The following is a 19,037-nucleotide window of genomic DNA, read 5'->3' as shown; positions in this document are numbered from 1 at the left end:
GGACACACAAGAGACAGGCTTTAGGAGATAAGAGGAAGGAATTTGGAGGCAGCAGCCAGGCCTTGAATGCTGCAAAACAGCCACAGTTCAAACCCCAGCGCAGTCTTGTGGCAGGAGCTTGGGCACCCCCATCTCCTGGTTGGGAACTGACACTGTCCCAGCTGTAACTTTCCAGACTGCAGTGCACCAGGAAGGCAGCATTTGCTGGAGCAGCTTGTCTCTGAAGGAGGATAAAAAAACATGGGGCTGTGGAGGAAAGGAGGGCCCTGCCAGCTGATGGGAGTGTTTTGTGGGGAGGTGCCTCCACCCTCCTCTGCAGTGGCTCTTGGCAGCCTCTATCTCAGACACTAATCCCTGGGAACCCAGGGGGCACACTGGGAAGTAGAGAGAAAACAAAGTGAACAGATTGAGCTAAACCCAGGTCAGCAGGTGGCTTGCACTGCAGCTGCTTGTAGAGACCCCTGTCTCCACCCCCAAAGCCCAGAATAAGGAAAGATTTAATCAGGAAAGAGACTGGTTATAGACCAGCAAAGTTCAGTCTTCACCGGTTTCTGCAGACAATGGCACTTGCTGGAACGCAGCCCAGAGGCAGCAATACAGAGCAAGGTAGAAGTGAGTTGATTGGGAATTTGGTCCCAGCCCTCACTGATCATTGCGCGACTGTGGGTAGGTCATTCTTCCTTTTTGGGTCACAGCTGATTAACTCAGTCCTGTAGCCAGTCCTGCAGTCATTTTATTCATCTGCCAGGCATTTACCCAGAGCCCATGTATTTGCCACTGTAATGTAGAAGTAGCACCTACATAAGGAGGTACCAGGGATCCAGAGGTAAGCAAAATAACACCCATCCCTGCCCTTATGGAGCTTACAGCCTAGTAGGCAAACATCAAATCACATAAGTACATGTAAATTATGTGGTGATATATGTTAGTAAGGGAAAGGAAAAGGTGCTTAATTATAAGGAAAGACAGGAGAAATTCACAAATCTGGAGAGCAGAGCAGAGTTGCTGCAAAGCTGAAGGATGAAGGATAAGAAAAGGTTACCAGTCAAGGAAGAGGTAAGGAAGAGTGCTCCAAGCATCAGGAACAGCCTGTGCAAAAACCTGGCAGCAGGAGAAAGCTAGCCCTCCCAAAAGCCTGAGCGAAGTATCCAGTGGAACATACTGAGGGAGGATGTAGTACCCGACAAGGTGGCAGAGCTCAGCAGGGGGCCACACCCCCAGTCTGAGGTTACTACATTATCCCTGAAAATCCTTCCAGCCAGTCTGGATCACTAATCACTTTAGTCCTGAGACTGAAGTTGGTTCATTTACTCCGAGGCTGAGAATGATAGATTTTTCCAGAAAACAGAACCATTATTCAAATAATGCATAAAGTAATCTGCCTGTTTCTGTTTACATTTTCTATGTATTTGAATCACATCCTCTCTTTGGTTGACCGAAGGCTGCCTCTTGGCAGCGACACTGATGACTTTGGAAGAGTCTAGTGTTGAAGTTGCCTCCTTATCATTATTAGCACAGGAGCACCAGAAAATTCAGGCATCCCCGGAGGTAGCTGGTACCCAAGGATGTCTCCCAGGTACGCTGTCAAGGCCAATTCTCCAAGGCCTCTGAAGCTAATGAGGAGACTCCAGGCCCAGGACCTGTGACAATTTCTTCATCACCCTAGAGGTCAGACAGGGCATTCCCCGGTGTGAATTCTTTTTTGCTGATACATAGACCTATTTGCATAGTGGGATTACTTCCTCCCTGTCTCCCCCCACCCCCAAAATCTGTCTTCAGACATGAGAAAAGTGAAGCACACAGGAAAATTGCCTCGGCGAGCACATTCCAGAATGTGTTCCTTGGAACACATGATCAGATCCTTTTGGGAATGTGGGGCTGCATGAAGTTGCCTTGGTGTAGGATTTCTTACTCGTGTGTGTTGTGTGTCTCCAGGAATGGGATAGAGTGAGTTTCCAGACTTTATTTGACCACAGAATCCTTTCTCATCAAGGATCTAGAGAACCTGCAGCACTGATATCTCCTAGAATATAACTTTGGGAAATACCAGTCTAGGCTTTTCAGATAATCCTGAAACATAATAGCTGAAACCTTGTCGTTTCTCTCAGATGAAGGGACTGCACATAGAGAGGTCACGACTTTGGCTCAAGATCCCACAGCTAAAGGCAGACTAAGGATCAGAACACAGGTTCCTAACATTCATTCCAGGGTTCCAGGGTTCCCCACCCTGGTCTGATTTCTTTCAAAAACCATAAAGGCAGGGAGGAGAATTAACATCTGGTGACTCCCCGTTCTAAAATAGGGGATAACTCTATAAACTTTTCTAAACTGTAGGACCTCTATGTGCCAACACCTACCTCACTGGGTGCTTTGAATGTGTATCATCTGACTTAATCCTCATAACATGCCAGGGTAGGTATCTTTTCCCAGTTTTACAGATAAGGAAACTGAGGCTCAGAAAGGTTCAATTGCTTGTTCAATCCTGTCAGTAAGGAAATTGCAAAAAAAAAAAAAAAAGCCAAGATTGGAACCAAGTCGGTCTAACTTCCTTTGGACAATGCAGCACATTTTGTCTTTTTGTCCTTTCAGATAGCTATGCAAGATAAAATGATGTCCACTCTGCAGATGAGGAAACTGAGGCGTGGTGAGGTTAAGAAACTTGACAAGGTTGCAAGGGTGCAACTCCACTCTGCTATATCTCAAGTCTGTGTTTAAATTGGCCCTACAATGACAGGACAGAGTTTTCATCTCTGTGTTGATGAAAGAGTACCACCCATGAGCTAGAGACAGTTGCCTCTGGTAGGCTTGAACTGATGGCTCAGGCAATACCTGTCTATACTTTTGCAGTGCTGGGCTTAGTTCTCCATCACTTTAAAGGAAAAGCCCAAGGAAATATTTCCCTTTGCTTGACTGACAAGTCAAAACAACCACACAGCCTCTGCTTGACCTCTTCTAGTAGGAAGATTATTTGTCTAATTAGTTAAAGAGCCTTTATGCACATGTACATTTTTGAACCCTAATGAGCTGTCAACGTGAAAGGCTTGCCCTTGGCTCGGTTCTCCAGCTGATCTTTCCTTTCCTCAGTGGAAAAGACCAGCGCAATAAACAGAACCTCGTTTCCATGGAAGCTCACTCTCTAACTTTTTCTTTCCAGTCCTTGAAAAGGTAATTACTTGATTTCTCTTTATATTTTGGGATTTCATACAGTGGAGCTGTCAAGCTCCTCACGCAAGGATGGCCTTCTCTATCATGCCAAGCTATTTTAGGGAGCTTCAGTTGCATTTCCCTTTTCATCCTCTCTTCAGATCATTAGCTGTCAGGCAGCAGTGGCCGCCTTCTGGTCACTCCTTCTAATTAAAGTCTAACAGAGCAAGGGGACTTGACCCCAGAGAAAGTAGGCGACAGAAAAGCCAGGGAAATTTGTCAAGAAATGGGAGCCTCTGATCACATAATTTCTGCTGCACAGACTGTCAGACCGAGACCCCACATTCACGCCAGTGAGGGACACTGTCCCATCTGGTGCCTTCTCTTCTGAACCTTTGACGCCCCATTGTGGCCCATGTCAGAAATGCAGCCAACATGGACTGCTCTAAAATAACAACACAAGGAGCAGCAGCCACCATTCATGAGGGTTTGCTGCATGACAAGCCATGGACTGAGCACTTTATATCCATTGTCTCCGTTGATTCTCATGACAGCCTCGGGTCTCATTAACCTGATTATTCAGATGAGAAGAGCTGGAGCACAGAGAGGTTAAGTAACTTGCCCAAGGTCACACAGCTACTAAGTGGCACAACCAGGATAAGGACACACCCATTGCTATTATTTCTTAGGAAGGAATCCAGCACTGCTACAGCCTCTCCAAAAGAAATGACAGAGGGTTGACATCTCTCTGCCCCCAGTGGTGGCTCTATGGGTAAAACTGGCACGTGTCTACAAGGAACAAAGTGAGGTTGCTGAGCTAGTTAACTGTCAGGATCAATTAGAAAAACCAAACAAGGCACTTAAGTATGAAGCCAGCATAATGCAGAGCAAGAGTTCCAGTTTGAGGCAGAGCAGACTTGGTTTCAGGTGACTAGTACCACTTAACCAGATGTGTGATTTGGGGCATGTTCCTCTACCTTACCAAGACTCAGTTTCCTCATCTGTCAAATCGGGATAATGACACCAACCTTACAAAGTTGTTGTTTCACATGTGGAATTTTCCAAACTGCTCTGTGGAATGTTTGATTTTTGGTGGAATAACTGTGTAAAAGACAAGGTTAAATGCAGTTAAAAACAATTATTTACTCTAGAATTTCTCAAAGTCTTGATTATGCTGACATATTACTAATTTTCAAGAGGAATCTTCATTTCCTCACCCCAGAATCCTTTTTCGTGTGTGAATGCACATTAGCCTCTGTTTCTTGGTACCCATTAGAAAAGGCTGTAAACAGGTCATAGGGTATTTGGTGTTTGGTACAGGCATCAATAAATGCTAATCCCTTCTTCTTTATGCCCAAATCTTGTCTGTTCTTGCTGGATTTAAGCTCCATGGAGTCAGGGACTTGTTCCTTTCTTATTCCAATATCTTGACATATCAAGATATTCCATAAAAATTTAATGAATGAACGAGTAAATTAGTGAACTAATGAATAAAAGAATAAATTAAGCTTAATGTAGACCTTGCCTACTCATCTTCATTACCAGCATTTTCTGCTGTTTCCAGTTGCCTTCTATGAAGCCAGTAGGAGAACCCAAATGCCTCTGGAAAATTTAGTAGTGGAACTGGTTCTGTTGGGCTGTATTTTACCACTTCTGTTTTAACCTGTATGAGCACCGTATCTTCTGATGAAATTCTCCTAATCAAATCATTTAGCTGTTAACCAACTTTAGCCAATAACCAAATCATTTTGCTGCTTCCCAGTGAAACAGTTGAATGTTTCATTTGCGTATGTGTTTTGAACAAGACATTTCTGAGTGTTCCCAGTGGATTTGCACTTAGAGCTGAAGAACTCTTGGGCTTCCCAAGGGAAAAAAAAGAAATGCAGCTCATTGGAGCCTAAAAACAGCACTGAGGACACTGTATTTCCCACATGTGTGTATCTGTCAACAAGTGGTTATTGGGATGGACCACTGGTCAGTCATGTGACTGCTTTTGGGTGGTGTGCTTTACGTTTGTTTAGAATAGAATTTCCAACTCGGGTTCTATGAGCATTATGCAAAAAAAAAGAAAATTCTAGCTTCAGTTTAAAAATGGTTGCACTGGGGCCAGGCACAGTGGCTCACGCCTGTAATCCCAGTACTTTGGGAGGCCAAGGCAGGCATATCGCGAGGTCAGGAGTTCACAGGCCAGCCGGGCCAACCTGGTGAAACCCCGTCTCTACTAAAAATACAAAAATTAGCTGGGTGCGATGGTGTACACCTGTAATCCCAGCTACTCAGGAGGCTGAGGCAGGGGAATTGCTTAAATCCAGGGGGCAGAGGTTGCAGTGAGCTGAGATCGCACCACTGCACTCCGGCCTGGGCAAGAAAGCAAGACTCAATCTTGGGGGAAAAAAAATAAATAGTTGAGTTGGTCAAAGTCTAACAAATTTTCTTACTGCAGAGTTTCTCAAAGACTTTGTAACAGAACACCCTTTGGAAAATGCTGCCTTAGAATACTTAGCCAAATGCTGCTATCTAGTTTTCATGATCTAAGGAATAGTCCTTCTCCCAAACTGTGGAAAGGGGAAGATAAAGTGATGCGGTTCCTGAATTGAACAGGGTGATTAAAATGTACAGCGTAAAGCCAGATGGATTTTCAATATGTTTCATAAAATAAACCAAAGAAGATTAATCATGATGCTTCAAAAGTATGACCATACATTTTCTAGTGTTATTGTTTATATCATATTCCAAATAACTTATTTGCTATATCATTTCACAGCATAGGTGAGAATCTTTTTTTTTTTTTTTTTTTTTTTTTTTTGTAGGCAGGGAGCTTAAAACATTCTTCTAAAATTGATTTTAGAAGAAAGGGACTTAGAAAACTCACATATTTCTTATGCTACTTTTTGTTTTGAATTAATATATACTAAAAAGAGGAATGAAAACCAATTTATTTGAATGCCACTGCTCCTTAGTAAACTTTTCTGTGAATAAAATATAATTTGCTGAATAAGCAGACTCAATACAACTTGAAAGATGATGCTAGTTTTGCTTGAAAATAATAGTTTCAACTCATAAAATGGAAATGAGCAACTATGGCCTGCTACCTGTTGTAAATAAAATTTTATTAGAATACAGTGGGTCTCATTCACTTACAGCCCTTACATTCACTTATATATTATCTATACTTACATATTGTCTAGTGCTGTTTTCATCTGCAAGGGAGGAGTCAATTTATTGCAACAGAGATCTTATGACCCTCAAAGCCTAAAGTTTTGAATATAGGGCCCTTTACAGAAATGTCTGCTAGTCCTTTCTAAGAGTCATAGAAATATGTAAAAGGGATGAAGACTACATAACTGACCCCTTTTTCTTTAGATAGAAAAAACTGAAAACAGAGAAGTTAGGGAATTGTCCAGGCCTACTTGTGCCCGGGTGTTCTGATCTTTATATCCAAATAGCTCTCATCATCAGGGAGGACAGGAATAGATTTCAACTTAGATATCAACACCAGCTGATTGGAAGTAGCCATCTGGAGGGCTGGTTGAGGTCTCAGAGTTCAAAGAGAAGGAATGCAATGACTTATTAATCTTCCATGGTCCAGAGGTGGAGAACGGCTGGACCCGTGTCATGTGTGCACTGGGGATATGCACTATGTCTGCTCCTGACATTTCTAATAGTTATATTCCCATCTCCTTCCTTGTACATCTGCCGTGTAAGCACTTTCTTCATTGGGCCAAAAAGAAGTGTGCATTGGGTCCTCATTAGAAACACTGCTCCCTAACAGTTCAGAAGAGATTCATGATTCTTTTTCAAGGTCATTCAAATGCCTGTCTTAGCAACTGCCTACCACATCATGCTCTGCCTAGAAGAATTAACTTGGGATTTCACTCAGACTGGATTTGTCGGTTACAAGAATTTTTTTGTAACTGAAATATATCCATGGAGCACAGTGCAGGGGGTGTAAAATGGAATGTCCTGAGTTTATTGGCATTTGTGACCCAAACTGAAAGTCTCAATGTCTGTGCTTTTGTGCAGCTGGACAATCCAGACGAGCAAGCAGCCCAGATCAGACGAGAGCTGGATGGACGTCTACAAATGGCAGACCAAATAGCCAGGGTAAGGAGACATCGGGGTTGTTTGCTGGGGTCCAGGCCAAAGTCCCATTCAGGAAGCACACTGATTATTGACAGCCTCTAAAGGATAAAGCTGAGAAGCAGAGAGGAGGAAAGATGAGGACAATCACCCTCACTGGGCCTTCAACCCTCCTTTCTCAAGGCAAGCTCTCCCAGAGATACCTCATGCATTTCCTATGCTCCAGTGAATACCCAAGCTCAGACCTCCAACCTTCCTTCTGAGTTCCAGACTCATAGTTCCAACAGTCTACTGAACATTTCCACTTAAACATTTCCTGGCATTTCAGGTTGAATGTGTTCAAAAGCCAGCTCCTTGTCTTCTTCCTCCCACCCCACACACGTAACTATATTTACTCCTCTTCTCGTGTTCTTTACCCAATCGCTGTGGATGAAACCTCCTAGCCATTGTCAATTTCTCCTTCCTCCCTGCAATGTTCCACACTCAATCAGCCACCCTGCCTCCAGTGACTGCCTCTTAAATGTGGGTCAGATCTCTTGACTGTTTTCCAGCCCTACTACTGGTGCTTTGATCCAGGCCCTCATCTTCAGCACCTGGATGTTACAATAGCCTCCTAATGGGTATCCCTGGCTCCAATTCCCCCATTTTCTATCCATCCTGCACACAGTTGCCATGCTAAAACACATATATAAACATCTCAAAACAGAACCTCAAAATCCTTCAATAGATTCCCTCATTGCTCCCAGGACAAAATCTAACCTCTTTAGAATGATATTCAAGACTCTTAACCAACAGACTCTACCCTTTCATTTAGCCTCACCTTGCACAACTTTCCCACCAGAACTCACCAGTCCAACTACAGAGAATGTTTCCCTCCGAATATATCAGACCCTTTCCAGGCTTGGTGTCTTTATACCCACTGGTGTCTCAACCTGGAGTAACCATTTTTTTCCCTTCCACTTAGCAAACTCACCTACTCAGCCTTCAGTACCTGACTTAAAACACCTTCTCTAAGAGCTTAGCAGTTAGTCCTTTCCACCTTTGTGCTCTCGTCAGACTGCATATCAACCTTTATTATAGCAGCTCATTGAATGGTGATCATTCGTTTACATGTCTGAGTCTCCCAGTATATTGAACTCCTCAAGGGTTGAGGTTATGTCTTACTGTTGATGACTACAGCTAAATGTTATCTACCATTATTGCTATCCCTGCCATCTGTGATATTATTAATAGTAGTCATGCCAGTCATATTAGTTGAGTGCTGATTCTGTGTCTAGCATGCTAAATGCTTCACATGTACCAACTCAGTCAATCCTCAAAACAGCCCTCCGAGGATATTTCAGTTATCATTCTTGGTTTAGAGATGGGGAAGTCCAGGTTGAACCTGCTGGGCACCAGCAAAGAGGTTGTGCCACACCCTAAGCTCAAGTCGGTCTGAATATCAGGGCTGGCACCAGGCTTCTCTTAGGTGCAAAATTTAAGCAGACCTCCGGTAATCAAAATAAGCAATATTTTAGTAAAGTATCTTTAAACTATAATTAATACCAAAAAAATCCATGAATAATAAAATATAAAAATTGTAAATAGCAACAGGCTCCTGCTGATTCCTACTGTATTCACAGGCCCCGTGTGCCTATGAGGGTGGGGGTTATTAGAAACAGCAGGGAGGGTGGGCACAGGGTAGAGCTTTTCTCTTTATGGAAAGAGGTCTCTCTGGACTTGGAGGTATAGGAAAGGATCCTACTGGAGGAGAAGCCAGAGAGAGTCCAAGAAGCATCGAAATCCCCCTGTGCTTAAGCAGTTTTACTGAAATGTTTTGCATCTTGTTTTTGGACATCTTTAAAGTTTATAATCCAGTCAGCCTGGTGGCTAAAAATAGTATGCGCTTATGGATTTGGCTAAAAGTATTATAAAAGGTTATGTTTTAAAATCCCACTTAATGTGAGGGTAAACATTAATAAAGCTTTAGAATTTACTTCTCCTGTAAAAATGTTTTCTACTGGTGGATTATCCAGAAAATGGAGGTCATTTGGTCTATTCATCTGCCTTTTAGAGAACGAGTATATTTCCAACCAATAAGTATTCATCCCATCTAAACAAAAATCACACACACCTCAAAAACAAGCTCATGGCGCCTTTCATTTAGTTGCTTTGTTTACTTTAAGGCTTAACGTGTTAATTTAAGAAACTGGTGTTAGGGTAATTTTAATTTTTAATAGACCATAGATGAGCCAAGATGCTCATCTCTGAATGGTAAATCAAAGAACTCTCTCCCCTAACTCCCACCACTAAGTATTCTGAAGCTAAATGAGATATTTTTAACAATTTAGAACTAAGCATTCTTAGACAATGAAGTAGGCAATTAAAGTGGATCTTGATTATTATTTACAGAGCATGGAAAATGATTTCAGTATATTCAGAGGGTCCTTGTATAGGGTATTGAGGGTTTCTATGAGATAGAGTGCCCTCTACTGTCTCCTGTTCTTTCAGAAATTGACTCTCTTCTGCAATGTTCATTCATGCCAGTGGCCCCCTTGCTATAGCTAACTGGTCCTGGAGTGAGCTCTTCTTCACCCAAGTGGGACCAGTCACAGTTTCCAGCCTGCCCTGGCCACACGTGATTGGTCCAGAAATGGAAACTTGATGCAAACTAAACCAATGAATCCCTCCGTAGGGCCTGTGGACTGTGAGTCAGTAAGGCTGTTGTCTTCCAGTGGTAGAAAGATACCTGTAGCAATATTCAATTCTTCCATATAGGGAAAAGATGATGAGAGAATAAAACCAACACATAGAAACAGAGACAGAGTCTACACTGAGATGTCAAGGAGCCCTCAATCCTGAGGACATCCGTTTAAGTCCCTGATTCTAATTATTCTTAAGCTTCAGCCGTGTACCTGCTTTTCCCTCAGTTTAGTCAGATCCCAAGAAAAATAAATTCTCCCCTTGCCTAAACCAGCCTGGCTAATACTAATGAAAATTGTGAAATATCTCCTCCACTAAATGTTAAATAAAATATCAAGATCTCAGATATTGGCTAGTTCATGAAGAGATATTGAGACAAAGCACCTCTGCTTCTTTTCAGCATGCCCCGATTTTTCTATTTCCAGCATCAGTGAATTTTCGTGAGGATGTGCAATTCAACCCATATGGCTGAACGTCAGCTCCTGTAAATATCATAACCAGAAATTCCTAGATATAGATGTCATCCATCATATGTAATTCACTCTGTTCTCTGAATTAAAAAATGGGTAGAGCACTTTTGATTGCAAATAAGAGGCACCAACTCAAGAAAGCTTATGTAAAAGAGGAGATCAAAGATGGAGGAGTACTTCACAGAGCCTGCGGAGAAACTACAGCCAGAGCCCAGGAAAGAACAACCAGGACACGCAGAGTGATCAGGACTCTCTCTCTGCATCTCCCATCTCCATGTGTCACATTCATTATCATTTCTTTCTTATCCACTGCAAATTCACAATGCTAAGAATCAGAACTCTCACTGGCCCAACTTGGTTCAAGGGCCAACCCCTGGTGCAGTTAACCAATCCACTGTGGAAAAGGGGTGAAGGTCTTGTTGAATACATGGATGCTGGGGATATATCATTTAGGGTGAGGGTGGGAAGAAGTGGGACTGTAGGTGGAGTGGACATTATGAATGCGGAAACACTCCAGGTGTACCCAATAAGTAATAACTGTCACTTACCTAGTGTTTTCCTATGTGCTGGATACTTCTTTAAGCATTTTACATTTGAGAATCTAACCCTCCAACAACTTAATGAGAAAGATGCTGTTATTATCCCCATTTCCCAGATGAGGAGGCTAAGGCAGAGACATTAGAGAATCTGACCAGGGTCACTCAATGGCCAGAGTCTGCACTCTTAACCAGTATGCATACTATCATTACAAAATATCTTCACAAATATAGGCCCTCACTTTCCTCTTCAGACCAATCCAAGGATCCATTATGCCCTTTACCCAGGCTTTTACCTTGCCTCATCCTGACCTCTCTCTCTGCTAATCAGTCCTTTATTAAATGTGTCAGTCAGACACTGGCTGTGCAATTCACATAAAATCTCATTTAGACCCGTGATGAACAATCTTTGGCATTGCATTAATTCTCCCAAGTACAGGCAAATCAAGAAGTTTACATATGTTCAAGTTCACACAGCTAGTACGCAGAAAACTGAGTTGTCTAATTCCACGTTTCATGCTATTTCTTAGAATCCTCAGAAGAGAGGCAGGAATTTACTCCAGGACAGGGCTCCCCACCATTCTTCACTCCCTGCTGGTTCCCCCTCCTGGAAACTGCTTTCTTTTCTCCACTAGAAGTTGTTGTGTGTTCCCTGCAGCTTATCCAGAAGCCCAAATGAAGCAGCAGCGTTAGGCAGATTTGGCTCCTAGAACTCAGAATCCTCTCTACTTTGATTCTTTTTTAGAATCTGGGAAAGATATTGTAGGGACCCTGGTTATTTTGCCAGTAGCATCCTCATCATCACATATTCCCACTGAAAGACATGTTTGTCCTCTCTTCCTAGGAGGGAAAGGAGGCAAGAGCAAGCTGACTTTCCCTTACCCACGACCTTGCACTGTAATCTTTCAATTCAATCACACCAGCATCTCACGAATCATCAGACAGAGACGGCTGCACAAGAACATCAGACTGAGACTGTCTCACTGTGAACATCAGTCATGCTGCCTTAAAAGTTCCAGAAAGAGATATGAATGCATTTTTTAAAAGCTGGTAGAAAAGACTTAGTAATCCCTGCTCAAACATTTTCCCAAATCCTCTCATGTTGATATTAAAGTGTTCCCAAATTTCACCCAGGAATTAAGTCTAAGTTATTTAAATTGTGTGATCAAAAGTTGACATTTGAGCTTAAGCAGACAGATTGTGGCATTAGTGCTGCTGTGATATTTGCCAGTTCTTTTGGCCGAATTTTAGTGTAAAATTCCAAAAGTCTTGAGCTAATTATTTAAGACAAATCATACAGTTTTTGTAGTGTCAGTGGCAGAGGTCTAGATGTAAAACACCATTGGTTCTTCAAGCCATTGTTTTAAATATGGAAATGCCACTTAGACCCCTATTCCATGCAGAGCACAATTAGTAGCTCCTATCCTGGCCCTATTGCAAATATCAATAAGAAATAATATTCAAATATTTCTCTGATGGAAAAGTTCTGTTCCACACATTGCCAGAAATCAGATGCAAATGGAATCCTCTCCTACCAGAGAAAGATACTAACCCCCAACTTATAATGTTGGACGTGACATTCGTGCTGTGTTATGAAGTAATGTAAATGTCCAGTACACAGTAGGAACTTATTTCACTTTGTTGCCTGGAAAGTTTAAAAAAAACATGTGTGCAGGGAGCCCCTCTTTGACTCTGGCCTTTGTCAGTAGCTAAAAATCCAGGGAAACCTGAGCTCATGGAAAAATATAAATGCCAGGGAGGTCCTCTGAAGCTTGTTCAAGTGAAAAGAAGTCCATCCAGTTTATAAAAGCTGAGGAAGTAAGACCACTTGGGTAAATAAGCTAGCCTAGAAAACTATAATGCCTGAGCCCAAAGTGCCTTTTAATGTCTGTGATGCCGACTTTGACAAATTAATACCAAGACCTCTTTCTCTCATTTAGTCTGCTGGCCCCGTCCTCATTACTCCCTGTGCTTAACCCTACACAGTGCACATTGGCTGGTCAATGGTGGAACGGCCATTGCTGTGGAGAACTCAGCTGTCACCAGCCTTCTGCTGACCACTATGAAATGAGGCAATGCATACACGGTGCACCATGCAGAGAGAACCTCTAGAGTTGCCTTAGCTCTATAGACATTTGGAGCCAGATAGTTCTGCCTTATCCTATCATGGCTAAGAACAAAAACTCTGCTGGGTTTCAAGGTTAACTCTACTAATTATTGCTTAACATTTCTGCCTCATTTTCTTCCAAAAAATAGGGATAAATAGCAGCATGGGCATCAGTGGGTTGTTGGAAGGGTTAGACGAGGTAAAATAAAGCATGTAAAGTGTTTCACCTAGTGTCCAGCACATAGTTAGCACTCAGTAAGTGCCAACTACCATTATTATCTTTACTGTAGGCACCATCATTATTAGTAGTATTGTTGTTTGTAGTGGTCATGGTAAGTAGCATAGTGCTTGCAAGGGGTGTGTGTGTATGTGTGTGTGTGTATAAAGAGAGGCTGTGTGTGTCAGTGATCAAAACGTATTCATGTTATGATCTCTCACTTTTCACAATCATTCTATGAGATTTATTGTCCTCATTTCAAATGTGGGAACCAAAATTCAGATGAGTGAAGAAATGTGTCCAAACTTACAAAGCTAGTAAGCAGCAGACCTAGCATTCAGGGTCGAGTCTGTTTCACTGTCATGGACTGGATGAGTTCCTTGGTGCCCTCCTTGTGCTCTGCACGCCTCTGTTACTTCATGTGCCACTAACTGGTCATTTTCTGGCATGCCCCCCCATACCATCACCTCTCGGCTGGCTTTTCCATCTCCAGTGACAGCCATACCACCTGACACATGACAGAAGCCCAGGAAGTGTCTGAGATATTGGATTAAATAGCTGCAGCACTGTCAGTGAGCTCCAGTGTCTAGCGTGGGCCCTTCTGTCACATTCTTCCTTCTGATCACCCACCAGCTTTTGTCATTTGAGCCTTTGGGGTCTATAGGGAACCTCACTCTGAGTGGGGGCAGGCTTGTCATCATTTACACATACCCCATTCATCCTTTCTGGGTAAAAATCCAAAACCAAAAAAGAAAAGCCAATAGCTAAGGGAAGCATTAGAACTTTCAAATGCTATTTTTCAAGATGTTCCAAAATCTCTCAGAGCATAAATAACCCTAGTGGGAATTGTCCTTGGGAGGCTATCTCCATTGAGGAATCTTATCAGGCCAAAACAAAAATAAATGGCCAGCAGAGATTTTTTTTTTGGAGGAATTTGCCCACCCATACACTATGTTTCTCATAAAGCAATATGAATAAACAATTCTTCTGTCAAGGCTAATCTATTTTTGTGCTTGAAAAAGTAGCAATAGAGATGGGCGACTATATTTTCCTTATTTTGGCACAACTTCAGCTTTGAAATGTGTTTGTAATGGGTCTGCCACTGAAAAGCTCCACTCAAGAACCTCAGCCTGGATTGATAGAATGCTATTTCTTCCCAAGGCTTAAGTACTTGGACCAGAAAAATCTCCTTGTTTTCCTTGCAGACTTCAGTTTTTATGAGCCTCTTTTTATGGTGTCATTAGGAACTGTCCAAGTTCTGGGACAAGTGATCATTCTTTGGATTTTTCCAATATTTTGCTAGATAGAATTTGCTGGAGCTAACTCTCAGTCAGCATGGTGGTATCTGTAACCACTGGGTCTCCTCAGAAATCTCAGGACTGTGGAGTTAAAAGGCACTGAGTGAGTCCCTAAGACAAGTTGTGATAGAAAGAACTGCACTTGACAAGACAGTCTCTCAAAGTTGATTAGCAAGAAGAACCCACTTCACAAATACTAGCTCTTTTCTTCATCCTCCTGGCAACTACCAAGCCAGCAACTGGCATTAAAATCAGAAATTCCCCACTTACGAAGTTCCCCCACCCGCACCAAATACCATGAAGTTCACTGAGGTTTTGGCCCCAGTATCATGAGGCAAGATACAGGTCAGTGTAATGAGCTTCAAGCTCTTGGGATGTAAACTTTGCTCCATGACAGCCTTTAATGGGGCCTAAGGACTACTCTCAGACCATGAGTTAACCTACCTCACTCTTCCCTTCTCTCTCCAGAGAGTTAACCTACCTCACTCTTCCCTTCTCTCTCCAAAAAATATGAGGAAATATTGTGTAACTATATACAGTTGTATAGACCTTCTTGGATTCATAGTTGCCTATAGTATTTTCCATGGGAAGGAAAAAAGAGCTGTGACCCTATCTCAGCCAACTCAACCTGGTGGCAAACTCTTCTTTATCCATCAGACCCTCATCCCAAAGGTCACTATCTCTGGGAAGCCACCCTTGATTCTCTCAGAAAGGATTTGCATCATGTTATTCTTCCATTACAGTGCCTACTTTGATGTTCCATTATAGATCTTTCTCCCCAGTAGCTGTAAGCACAAGGAAGATAATTTACATCCTCTCAACATGATCCCCCTAATGCCTAATTCTGTACCATACACAGTGTATGTGGCAGTAAATGTTTTCCAAGTGATGGGGACCCAGCAACCAAGTCCTGGCATCTTGATGGATTTGCATAAAAGATATCCAAGTTCTGAGGTTCACACTTGTCCCTGATCAAGACCAGGAATGATAAAACTTCAAGGCCACTGCGCAGGAAGTTTTAGAGAAATATGAATTTTGAGATTCTTTTGTGATGAATCATTAGTAGCTCTTGTTAAGATCATCAGCCTATCATCTCATTTCAGAAGCATCCATCCTGCTCCTTCTCTCACATTCACCCACAGCGTGTTCAGAAAGCACCACACAGTGGGCTGAGCCCAGTCTTAAAAGCAGGATGTGATTATACTAAGAAGTTCCAGAAGGAACTGGTACTGTGAGGTTGTGGAGTGGATTTCAGACCCCTGTATTTATTCACATAGAAAAGCAGAATCTCGGTGTTCTTCCAGAACTTAATTTATCATCTCTCCACCTCCTCCTCACAACTGAATTTTAGCTACATTGATATTTAATATGGACATTTTTGACAAGCCATTGATCCATTCACTCAATTCATATGTATTGAATACTTATTATGTGTCAAACTTTATGCTAGATACAGAAAATTCAACAGGAGTATTAAGATAGATATGGTCCTGAATCATTGCCCAGCAGGAAAGACAGACATTAAACAAATTTCACAATTGATTCATTAATTATAATTATAGCAAGTGTCTTAGTCTATTCAGGCTGCTATAACAGAATACCATAGTTGGCATAAACAAGAGAAATTTGTTTCTCACAGTTCTGGAGGCTGGGAAGTTCAAAATCAAGGCACCATCAGATTCAGTGTCTGATGAGGGCCCACTTCCTGATTCATAGACAGCTGTCTTTTTACCAGGTCTTCACATGCTGGCAGGAACAAATGAGCAGCTCTCTGAGGCCTCTTTTGTAAAGGCACTAATTCCATCACGAGAGCCCTCATGACCTAATCTCTTTCCCAAGGCCCATCTTCAAATGCCATCACATTGAGGATTGGATTTCAACATATAAATTATGCAAGGACACAAACATTCAATCCATTTCAATAACTGCTACCAAGAAGGTGAGTTAGCAAGTACAACAGGAGGACCTAACCCAGGGAAGTGAAATTTTGAAGCTGAAATATGGAAGATGACAAGAAGGCTGTTAGTTATGCAGGGAGGTAGGGAGAGAGAGGAACAAGACTTATGACAGCCTTCATGTAGGAAGAAGACTGGCACTGGACCAGCACAACGACATCTCTAAGCTCTATGGAGAAGAACCACTCTCTGTATTTGACTGAAGCTGTGAGGTGGCAAGGAAAAAAAACCCTTTTAACTAACTGGTGGGTGGGGGAATTACTGAAAGAAAAATAAATTCTTAAGGAACCAACGTACAGGAGAAATAACTAGGCCTGTGGAAATTAGAAAATGATAAAAGTCAGAGTTCCTTTCTGTAACTCTAGACAGCATCTTCTTTTCTTTTCTTTTCTCTCCCTTTTCCTCCCTTCTTCAGTCCCTACCTCCATTACTTCTTCCCTCTCTTTGTCTCTACTTCTTTCTCTCTCTTCTTTTTAAATGTCTTCTTCTGCTTTGACCTGATCCAGTGTGGCAGCCAACCCTGAGTCTGTAAGATGTTGCTGTTTCAGTTCTACCAGGCAATTGTAGTCTCAATGTCTCTCAGGCTAGTTCAACTGCTTGACAGAGTAAATCTGATTGATGACTGGGCACTTGATAGAATTAATTGGTTCATCTTGACTCAGATGCCCGTGTATTAGCAGCTTATTTTTTTGCCACACAAACTTGGCATACCAATTCATGTTCCATGGGATCTAGGTTTAGTTCTACTCCCAGCCACAAGGACAGAGGGCATAACCTATGCCTATGCAAATCAGCACAGCCATACAAATTGGCCAGTAATATGGCCAATTGAACATGTACATGAGTTAGACTTTGGATGAGAATTTGGGGATGAAAGACTGCCTCCATCTTCCTTGCATATTACAAGAGGAAATATTCACTCTTCCATTAGACAGCATGATGTGATGTTGTACAGTTCACATCTTTAGCAACATTTCTGTGACAATAAGGGAGCCAAACTGAGCGTGAAGCCACCCCAGAGGAACCAAACCCAAGATTTTAACAAAAATCTCAGTTGGGTGATATCACCTGAGCCCTGTGTCCAGCCTTTCCTAAAGCTGGGTCTACCCCTAGGATATTCTTTTGTTGTTTTAAGCCAGTTTGAGTTGGATTTTTCTGTCACTTCAAAAAAAAAAAAAAAAGTCAGTCTGACTTGGCTTGCTTCTCGCTCCATCAATTATGGAATAGGGCTTGGGAGGGCAAGTTTATGTTTCAAGTGGTAAATGACTGTTTGGGAAGGTGATTGATCCCAAGCATATTCCAGGGAACTTAGAAGTATGAAGAAACAAATAGCATGGTTAGCAATGTTGCAATTACATCTAAATTTATAAGCAAGAAAGGAAAACATAGAGGTCAGTTATGATACCAAATTGCTCTATCTTCTAAATAATTTTAATCACATTTTTCATCACTTCATTAATTTGGTTCAATTTTTCTTGAAAACAGTAACTATTATTCTTAGAAATAGATACAGACTATGTTTGAAACATCTCAAATGAGCTTCTTTTGAATTATTCATGTGAGAAAATCTCTGTAGATATCCAGAAATAGGGTCTCTTTCTGTTTCCCTCACTTAAAAACAAATGACTACATTTTACTAAAAAGAAAACCTGAACTGAAACCAGATTTGAAAAATAACACCCCATTTTTCTTCCTACAAATCAAATTTGCTGAAGAAAACTGGGGGAAAAATAGAACTATAATAAAGCATTTCAATGTTTCTTACTATACGTACGTGTTTCTTACCTATTAGGATGTATAAATAACAAGCAGGCAGGCAGCTGTCTACTCAACTAGGCTGAACATTTTTCTAGCACAAGGCCATGAAATCTGGGTGAATTTCACTAGTAGTAGATGTGATCCTAACTCTGAGCCATGAGACAAAGACCTTCTATATAAATCAGCTCCCTATTTACTCCTCTGCTCATACTTCTCTTTTTCTTCCCAAGGAACGCAAATTTCCCAAGTTTGTATCCAAAGAAATGGAAAACATGTACATTGAGGAGCTGAAGTCATCTGTCAACCTGCTCATGGCCAACTTGGAGAGCATGCCAGTATCCAAAGGCGGGGAGTTCAAGCTCCAGAAACTCAAACGCAGCCACAATGCTTCCATCATCGACATGGGCGAGGAGAGTGAGAACCAACTCTCCAAGTCAGACGTCGTGCTGTCTTTCTCATTGGAGGTAAAAAGCCCTGAGCCCTTGAAAGTTTCTTGGCACAGCGAGTAGGACATGGGTGATTAGATGCATCACAATCAGCTTGTTTTTTCTTTTGCACCCCAGGAGCAGTTATTATAATAACAGCATGCTAAGCTTAGGTCAGCTAATCAGCAAGTGATTTCCCCATCTCCAGGAGCCCACATTTTTCTTAAGGAAATGCAATCTGAAAGCCACCTACTAAATTTAATCTTGCATTACTTTCTGTCTTAAAACAGTGCTCAAGGATTTTATAAAGACCTGGTATAATTTAGAAAGTTAAAAATTTTGGCAACCAGTTTTACAGGTATAAG

At 41.9% G+C, this 19,037-nt stretch overlaps 1 protein-coding gene across 13 annotated transcripts in view; it reads left to right on the top strand.

Moving 5' to 3' along the window:
* The window catches only part of CADPS (calcium dependent secretion activator), a 483,238-nt gene that overhangs the window by 204,937 nt on the left and 259,264 nt on the right, over positions 1–19,037 (top strand). For all 13 annotated transcript variants that reach the window (XM_050781204.1, XM_050781210.1, XM_050781212.1 and 10 more), the window contains exons 4-5: positions 7,168–7,248; positions 18,478–18,711. In XM_050781204.1, the coding sequence (XP_050637161.1) occupies positions 7,168–7,248; positions 18,478–18,711 (315 nt within the window). The remainder of the gene's footprint in view (positions 1–7,167; positions 7,249–18,477; positions 18,712–19,037) is intronic.

The sequence above is a fragment of the Macaca thibetana genome, chromosome 2 (genome assembly GCF_024542745.1).
Source record: "Macaca thibetana thibetana isolate TM-01 chromosome 2, ASM2454274v1, whole genome shotgun sequence".
Classification (NCBI taxonomy): domain Eukaryota; kingdom Metazoa; phylum Chordata; class Mammalia; order Primates; family Cercopithecidae; genus Macaca; species Macaca thibetana.
This window is presented reverse-complemented; position numbering and strand designations above follow the sequence as displayed.